The following is a 9,200-nucleotide window of genomic DNA, read 5'->3' as shown; positions in this document are numbered from 1 at the left end:
TACTGTGCGGCTGATAGCCGCACCATCATCGAGCTGCTGTGTTTGTCATACCACGTCCACCCATCACGGCACACCAGCTTGCATACTCACATAATGATCACGAGACTTACAAGTAATTCTAGTCTTTTCTGAAGCCACAAATATCTAGCCTTGCGAGCACTGAAGCTGGGTGTCGAACATCACTCTCAGATATTCAACACCATGATGCGTATCGAGGAAGAACCAACTTCAAGTTGCGCATCTGACTATGGTTCAGATACCGACGATGGAACCTCTAGTGAGACAGCCCACCAGGATTCGACTCATGTACTGGCAGAGAATCTCGGTATCATCGGTGCTACCATTGGCTACATTCAAGATAAGTTCTTCGACTATGAGGCTCTTCCAGCTCATGGCATCGCGAAAGATCTCTTCCTGAGATGGACTCGGAAACATCAAGAAGACCTCATTCAATTAGGAGCCCGCGCAGGTACGAATCACAACACGCTGAGAGCCCTTTGCGATCCACTTCATAGACGTTCCCCCAACAACTTCGCCCGCTTCAGACCAGAGATGCCTGACGAGAAGTCGCCAGCCAAGCAACTCCTCGTGCTATTTGAGGCTGCTGAGGACGCCAGAAAGCGCGCTTTGAAAGCCTACCGCGATCTCGTCGTTGTCTCCAACTATCCACCCCACCAGATGCTGAATTTTAGCCTGCATAACCTGCAGCGTCCTCATTTGCCTCTCGATGGATTCTTCGTCTCAAAGTTCGATGATCTTTCGATAGTCGGGCATTACATTTCAAACGCAATGTCCAAGATCGATGAAGAATCAGCAACCGAATATGAACAGATCAACAGGTCGATTCGTGAAGAAGAACATCTACTGATGAATAAGGAGTTTGAAACCAGAGTCGTCGGACTTCAGTCACTAGGCTTCAATTCGGAGACGAAATTAATGTCCTACCAACTGAACATGGCCCAGTCGAGATTGAACATTGCTAGACTCAAATACAAGCAGCGTCTGTTTGTTCATAAACATGTCTCGCCGGGTTGCGACGATAGTTTCAGGACTGTGGAAAGTATATTCGATTTGGCTTCTAAGCTCCCGCGTATGGACGTCTCCTAGAGCCTGCGATGGAAAACAGAAGGCTGTTGATATGTATGGTTGGAGGAGCGAGTCTACTTAGAAAGTTGGAGAGGTATTCGAACGTTGTTCTGATGAATGCGCCCTTTGTCCACGGCACATTCCCACAGTTCAAGATGCGTATGCTGTATTCGAGTCTGTTCAATTTTGAACACAGCAAATCGTATTGGTGTCGGTTGTACCGGCAGTCCTTTGATAACCATCTGCGAAATTTATCACGAATTGTCTTGATTTTGGAAGCACGAACATCATTTCTGGGAAATGCATACCTGTTTGCAAGCATATTTTCCGTTGCAAAGAAATTCTTACTCCGTGTTCCAGGCTTTCGACGACCTACCTAGTGAGTGATTTTATTACAGATATATTACAACTCCCCGAGCCAGCCAAGCGAATATTACGACTCATCGTGCATCAGGCTGAATTCCAGATCCACACGCTCTATAAAACTTCTCGTGTACCCGAAGGAAGACATTGCGAAATCGCACTGGCATCTGGAGGGGAGTCTTCGATCAGCTATATCACATCGCTTTGACCAGAGGCTCATCATCCCCGTCAGACCATACTATCTCGGAGATGCGACTCTTTTTCCAAATTGCTGCGGTCTTCTTCGCGATAAGCAACTGCAGTTCTGCAGAAGCTCAAGTTGAAGAGGGCGCGGTGGAAGCTCTTACTCATGCGTCTATTCTTCCACTATCCAACAGCCAAACTCCAATGACCCGGACCGGTGAGTATATCTCCAGCAATCGCTGTCCCCCATTGATCCTGACCGAAATCAGTGGAGGTCTTAACATCAGTCAACGGATCAAATGCTCTTTCAGAGCTGTACTCCTCGGATCTTACTCGAAGATCTTTTGTGAAGCGTGCGTGGAAAATTCTTCCCATTAAGATGGATTCCGACAAGCGCGTAGCTCGACCTGACCTTGTCGTGGAGAACACAACTAAGCCTGCCGCCAAAGATCGTTCAGGGCACTGAGCAGCTTGTGCGTCTGCGCACAATCATTGACTGTCGTGTAGCCAAGCAACAAGCATAGCATTGAGTGATATGGGACGTCAACGCCACTTTCTAGAGAAACGGCCGGGCTCAGCTGATGATAAGAGGTGCTACTTTCTTCGAACAACCACTCCTTATGAGCACACAAAGTATGTCGAACAAACGTGAACCTGCTCCAGACTCTCTGTCAGTTCCATCCGTTTCGAGAGGACTTTGCGCAAGGGAGCTTGTGACCAAAAGATTCTGCTATCTACGAGCATAGCCGCGAGATTACTTAGAAGCTGATTTGAGACTGGAACCTCTTAGGTCCCTGGGTCGTTCTAGTATTGGAAGACAGTCTGTTTCATGGAAGAAAACACCAGTGGGCGCAACTATGCAAAGTGTTGCATGACACGTGTCTCCAACTGTTGCTATATCACTGCACGTGATTCTTATCCCAATATAAACCCAAGGTGAAGTTCAGTGGGTCCACCAAAAACACTGACAGAGATGACTAAAGTCCGTGGTTGGCAAGTAGGAAAGAAGGTCGAACTTGAATAGTCGGGGACGTATGCAGAGTGTGGCTTTGTTTCGACACGTCAAATATCGCAGCAGGGATGATTGGTGTCCGCAAGCTATTGAGCGCATTGCTAACTCTTTTGTTCTAATCCGACACGTTCTCGTCTTCACTTCGCGATGTGTATAGACTCCTCTCGACTGTCCGTTAGTAGGTCAAAGGTGCTGCCTGCCACCTGAGGTAGTCTCGCAATCCTGATAGGAGTTATACCCAGTGAAAAAGGTTTGTGTGTTACTCTTGGATGGTGGAACAGTTGCAAAGTCTGTTGTCGAGCCTGCTTCTGTGCGGCATACTACGATCCTGCAATAATGGAAACTCAGAAGGAGACAGTCAACTGTGCTTGGTGGCTGGCTAAGGCTAACATTTGACGGAGAGGTAACTGAACTAGACGAGACGGAGAGAAAGACGACGGCTCCCGAAGGGTGACATCTTTGCACCATGCGAGGATCGGCCAAGCCAAATAGTGTCGAGGACGAAGATGACGCGAGAATGCTAAAGCTTTTCTTCCGACCCGGTGTTTTTTTGGTGTACAGGCACAAACGATTCTCATCAAAGGAGTGCGGGCGCTTGTAACCAAGTTTATTCCAACTTGTGCCTGGAATATTACACTTTGCATCATTTGAGTGGGCGTCTATCGAGGTGAGATACAAAATTGAACAAGAACGGCACGCGAGTATCAAGCTGCAAATGACAAACGTTATCCGCCTTGGGCAATCCACTTCTCCGTTCAGCCATCAATCGCAGGTGTTGCGCGAGTCGGATCTGGTGCAGCTTGTTGCGGGGCCGCAATTGTGCCTGCCTGCGTTGGGCTATTCTCGGTTGCGTATTTCGTTGATCGGTCAGTGCGGAGTGGTACGCGCCATAGCGCTTTGAGGGGTGTTTACTTAGCTATTATCCACTACTACACCACAACCACATGTAATTACCTTATTGTAATCATCAATATGGCTACTTCAGCTGCTGCACATACCCTTCTGAACGTACTAGACCAATCAGACACCTCTGTGGCGGCCAATACAGCTGCCCAAACTTCCTCAGCACCCAACGCCGAATCCGAGCTCTCATTAGTCCCCCCCTCTGCGCATACCACACCAAGGTCTACGCGCAGTAGTAAGCGCGTACACTGGAAAGAGCATGCCAAAGAACCCTCTCCTCGGATACCACGTCGAACCACGCGTGGCGTGGCTCCAAAACGCCTTGGAGATCAACCAGCAGCCGAATCTTTGACTCTGGTGCGGGCAACGACAAAACGGAAACCAACCACTCACGACCACAACCACCTTCAAAGACGGCATCTGCTTCTAGGAAACCACTTTTCAATGCTGCGAACACGTTAGGAAAAACGAGAGGTTCACATAATACAGAGGTGGTTGAGAAACAAGCACCCAAGCGTCCGAAGCCACCTCCGAAGCCGTCCGCACCAAAATCCAGAGTCCTACCCTCACCCCCTACCCGATCAACAACCACTGAACCGATCACCCTCAAGTCTTCAGATAAATTGTTGAGGGACTATGAAAAGAATGGATGAGTCAAGAGCTCAATCTAGCACTCAGCCCGGATTCTTCTAGCGCGTGGTTGTCCAAGCAGACTATTAAGGTGGACATGCCGCGCGCACGCGTCCCGCCTGCATGCCGTACTTCAGCTCGCTGTCGCAGAGAACGAGATGCTTGTCCGAGCAGCCCTGCTTGCATAACCTAGGCCAGACTCACACCTGCGATGGTCAGCTGAAGGGTCTCATGCCCATCTAGGATCTTCGAGACCAGCTGAAGGATCTTAGTACGAACGAGATCTGGAAAATGGCAGCTTGTGGCGCTATGAAAGTTCATGGAACATGCATTACTCTTCGGACACGCCGAGAGAGTGTTGCGACGCAGTCGATTATACTGTCGAGCTGAGAGAGAGTGACAAGGTATAAAGGCTTTTAGATAGCATCCCGACGTGACAGGATCAAGCTCAACGACACTCTTCTACGGACCAAAATGCGTTTCTGCATCGCTTTGCAAGCCGTTGCGGTCAACATTGCTGTTGCCGTGGCATTTCCTCAGGACCTCAATCTTGACATGGTCATCGCTGCACCTGACCCAACTTATACTGAAGCTGTTGGCGTAACCGCCCAATCTGTCTCCTACAATCCTACTTCCATAGTAGCTCAGGTCACCTCGGCTGTGTCCTCGGTCTCTGTGCAGGTTAGCGATGTGCTGTCCGGCACTGCTGTTGCAAAGAGAGACATTGCTAAGAGGACCGCTTGCGCAACTCAACCCACTGGCGCTAGCAGTTATACCTCTGCCCCTACCGATCCTTCAGCTTGGGCATCATACTCTGTCTTCGCCTCTGCTGCCTCGGTTGCTCCTACCCCCTCGGGCTATACCAAAGAGTTCACCAATTTGGCTGCTTCAAACAATGCCTATGGCTACCTTGGATTCGCGACTCTCCAGTCCTACGACGTGATGACTTGCTCGAAGAAGTGCGACGCCATCGACGGCTGCATGTCTTTCAATCTGTACTTCGAGAGAGATCCCAGTTTGGACCCAGGCACCGGATGTACCAACCCTGCTCCAGTGACTATGGTTAAATGTGTGTTCTGGGGCGGTCCCGTCAATCAGGGAAATGCAGTCAATACCGGACAGTTTAGAAGCTCGTTTCAGGTCCTGATTGCAGGATCGAATGGATACACGAACAACACTGTCGTGGCCCCTCCTGGCTTCGACACCCCCACTTTCTTGGGCAATGCTGCCATCAATGCTCCTTACGATGGCCAGGGCTATAACACCCTCGCAGGTTCCACTATCTTCACCCAGGGTACCTTTAACGCCAGCCTCTGTGCTGACTACTGCAACGCCCAGACAGAGTACAACGCGGCCAATCGTGCAGCAGACGGCACCCCACCAAAAGTCTGCCACTTCTTCAACACCTTTGTCTTGTACCTGAAATCTGGCAACACCAAGATTCCTCAGGGCCAATACTGCACACTCTACACCGAGGTCTGGGACTCGAGCTACGCCACCAACACTGGTCAGATGCGTGGTTCTGATCAGTACCTGGTCGAGTACTCTTACGCCTATCCGCTCACCGGAAGCCATGGCTTAGCCAACAAGCCTGGCGACAAGCAGGGCGCGATCTACCAAGCAGCCTACGACATGGAGTACTACCCCTCCCATTTGACCTCGACGTTCCAGCCCTTCTGTTCCTCGGTGCTGGGCTACTCGGCAGCTCTCACCACCACCACTACTACTGCAACAGTCACACCAACCTCGTACACTACTGTGACCGACGTGATCACCAAGCGTGACGCTGCGGCAAGTAGCATCACACCTTCAATCCTCACAAAGTACCCAGCCTCCGTCGTCTCTTCTGCCTGCAGCCTGATTGCCACCTCGCCCACGACAACTTCCGTCGTGGTCTCCACTACTACGTTCTCTGCACCCGCCACCACCAGCACCACGGTGGTGTCATCCACTCTCGTCATTCCCACGTGCGCAGGTCCTAGCACTGCCTGCGCACCCTACGTTGCCTGCGCCGCAAGCTCTTCCTCGAATTGCGAGTGTCTGCAGCGCTTGGGCGGCAGCAGCGCAGCCTGCATCGATCCTGGTGAGAGCGCTGGTCCGTCCTGCAACACCGACACCGACTGCGCCACCGGAAAGATCTGCTTCACCTCTTGCGCTGGCCAGACCTGCCAGACATTCCAGGACTGCGTCAACTCCAGCTCGGCAAAGATGCTCTTTAGACGTGGCGCTGAGGCTAGAAAGGCTGTCGGGGCGGAGGCCGTTAAGGGCAAGTCGCTGTTCAAGCGTGAGCTCGTTTGTACAACTGAGAAGTTCTACTGTGACGTAATCTAGGCAGAAGGAGTTTTGCTTTAGATGTTTCTATTTATGTTTCAACCATGGTTTCCTACTAGCTTCTTGTTATGGCCAACTATTCTGGGGAGGATAATTAAACTCGGGGTTGGACTCATGAAGAGGAGTGTCAAGCGTAGTGAAGCAGGTGTAAGTAGTAGTGTAGACCGAAGACAATGTTGGAATAGCTAACTGAGTTGAACGCAGGACGTCCCAGTGGTTTTCTCCCTACCTATATACTTGTTAGATAATGAGTGTATACATGATGCTCTGAGTGCCCTGTTCCGCCAAGGCGCGGCGAATAGTGAAGCAGGCTGCATGACCTTGTCATCAGCAGGATCGTAACACTTCCGTTCTTGTAAGATCATATCTTTTCAACAAGCCACTGCTACAGAGCATGCAACAGGGTCACCGGCGTACCAACTTATCTTCTAACTTGTTTGCAAGAACCAGCTTCCTTAGTGTGGTCATGTTGAGCAGACAGCTGAAGAAACTCCGCGATAAAATGGTCCGTCGAGAAGCTAAGGCAGTTGTTGAAGTCGAGGGCATGTAGCATACATGCCTCATTCAGAAAGTGTGAGAAATACTTTGCGCTATCTCCTTCCAGACGATCACGAAGAAAGAGTTCTCTCAGATTGTGCGAGACATGGTCTGGAATATCTCAAAAGAATGTACAGTTTGGAGCTTCACGTGTTCCCGTCAGATCGATAAAGCGCAGATTCGTAAGGCATTCCAAAACTTTGCCTAGCGAGATACCGTAGGCCAAGTTTGTCATGCGACCACATAGATGGCAAGATTGTAAGTCCAGACACTGCCTGCACAGACTTTCGAGAAGCTGGATAGGAAATGTGCCACGGTCGCATCGAAATTTCTGCAGACTTCTGGAAAGAAGTGGGAAGAACGACTCCATACAAAGCTGTGCTTCCGACCTGATGTGCAGATATTGTAGAGCAGGCAGTGTCCATTGACTGCACGTTTGCTCCGATCCTCTTTTGACCTCCAGTATGCGGACAAGGTTGGCATGCATCTGGTGATTCTGGGATGGCAAGAGTCTCGTAAGTTTCGATAGATCCTCGGTCGATATTCTCTCACGTATCTGCGGCAATGTGATCAGGTAGCATCTTCGGTCGAGCTGCCAGAGGGAGCGCAGATCCTCAACACGGTCTTGTAGGATGTCGCAAATCATGTAGATGATGTCGTCAGGCAAGTCTTGGAAACCCCGAGATTGTGACATCTCGCAAGGTTTCTCGAATGGTGTATTGCTGAAGGTTCAATTCTATCGACAGGATTCGCCCGGCTTTTACTGGTCGCGACTAGCAATTCCTTAGCGGGCAGTGATACGAAGATATGGTGTGACGATGTGTGATGCATCCAATCGTGGGATGGGCGGCAGAAGGTTTAGGAGACAGCCATGGCGGACTGAGTCAGCTTTCGCGAAGTGGATGGAAAACCACCACGTGCAAGATCAGGGGGACTGCGCCGTGTGCCAGGCGACTGGTGAACTCCACAAAGTGTGCAATGGGTGAACAATTGTAACAAAGCGACAACCACGCTACTGCGGACCTGGAAAGCCAGTCACAATGATATCGAGTGTGTGCATCCACCAGAATCTCAAAGCGTGAATCTGTCTCCAGAAGACAGAATGTCTCAAGCTGCGCCAAGTTGTGCACTCTCCTGCTTACTGTCCACTTTCACTCCTCTCTTCGATGCTACATTCGGGTTACGACATATATTTGCAAGCACTATAGGATTCTGGTGTATGGGTGTGTCACAGCGGCCTGTAAGCTCTGTACGATGTATAGAGATCGGCTGGACGCTGTGTGACAACAAGTTTGAGCTGCTCAAGACAGTCTGAAATAGTCCTACGTGATGAGAAGCCCTCTGTACGCCTTGTGGGTTTCTTCCCATCGCATTATATGTGATTGTATTGGAATGGGTACGATGTACAGTCGTTCGGTCCAACTCGGTCCAGCGAAATACCTCCGAAGTGATCGACGCCTCTTCAACGCACTATACATATCTTGTTTCCTTCGAACTTGTTCTCTACATGACGAACGGATAGTTACAGCGGGTGTCTTCGCCTGGACATGCTTCTTTTCGACACGACCATCCTTACTAATGTACCCACAAATTTCCTCTTCTCCCCCTCAGTTATCATATAGGACCTGAAATCGTCTGTGCTCTCTTGACATTGTTGCAACATTTCTTGAAGACGGTTCGTATGGCGGATGAGGCTCTTTCGGGACATGACTTGTCTTACAGGAGGAGCGGGCAGGAAGTCTGGGAGTGGGAGCAGCGGGGTCTGGAAAACGCAAGCCCATATGATGCGCAGAAAGAAGCATCGAGCCTGAGATATCAGAAAGCGTTCCTTAAAGAAGATGGCGAGGACGACGACGTAGACGACGTAGACGCCGCAACCTTGATCGTTTGATTGTTGAGGAGTCTCTGCGAAAGTGAAATACCAAAAGAGCGCGCGAGTGCCTTTGCGACGGGGAAGGCCAGTATTTCGCCGAGAAAGACGAGCGAGTCAAAAGATCGAAGCACAGCAAAGCCCAGTGATGAGAACGCGGACGATGGAACGGCATCACGACAAGAAAGGCGCATGCTGTGAGAGAGTAGTGAGGGTCCAAGGACCATTCGTGTCAGGGCGCGAGCTCGTCTTTGGTTGGTGGGTCGATGTGGACCAAGCGAACTT

General features: G+C 50.4%; 3 protein-coding genes across 3 annotated transcripts; all 3 read left to right on the top strand.

Moving 5' to 3' along the window:
• Nucleotides 1-201: 201 nt before the first annotated feature.
• Nucleotides 202-1,107, top strand: M437DRAFT_89352 (uncharacterized protein; the record flags this gene model as incomplete). Its single annotated transcript, XM_041029036.1, has 1 exon — nt 202-1,107. One exon carries the CDS (start codon nt 202-204, stop codon nt 1,105-1,107), a length of 906 nt encoding a protein of 301 aa, XP_040874550.1.
• A 2,509-nt stretch (nt 1,108-3,616) lies between these two features.
• Nucleotides 3,617-4,200, top strand: M437DRAFT_70731 (uncharacterized protein; the record flags this gene model as incomplete). Its single annotated transcript, XM_041025554.1, has 2 exons — nt 3,617-3,782; nt 4,010-4,200. The coding sequence occupies 2 exons, from the start codon at nt 3,617-3,619 to the stop codon at nt 4,198-4,200; spliced, it is 357 nt and encodes a 118-aa protein (XP_040874549.1).
• Nucleotides 4,201-4,651: 451 nt separating this feature from the next.
• M437DRAFT_35555 (uncharacterized protein) lies at nt 4,652-6,148 on the top strand (the record flags this gene model as incomplete). The annotated part of the gene is made up of 1 exon (XM_041019312.1): nt 4,652-6,148. A coding segment is annotated over one exon (1,497 nt), but the record flags the coding sequence as incomplete, so codon positions are not given.
• Nucleotides 6,149-9,200: the final 3,052 nt, after the last annotated feature.

The sequence above is a fragment of the Aureobasidium melanogenum genome, assembly GCF_000721775.1.
Source record: "Aureobasidium melanogenum CBS 110374 unplaced genomic scaffold scaffold_77, whole genome shotgun sequence".
NCBI lineage: Eukaryota > Fungi > Ascomycota > Dothideomycetes > Dothideales > Saccotheciaceae > Aureobasidium > Aureobasidium melanogenum.
This window is presented reverse-complemented; position numbering and strand designations above follow the sequence as displayed.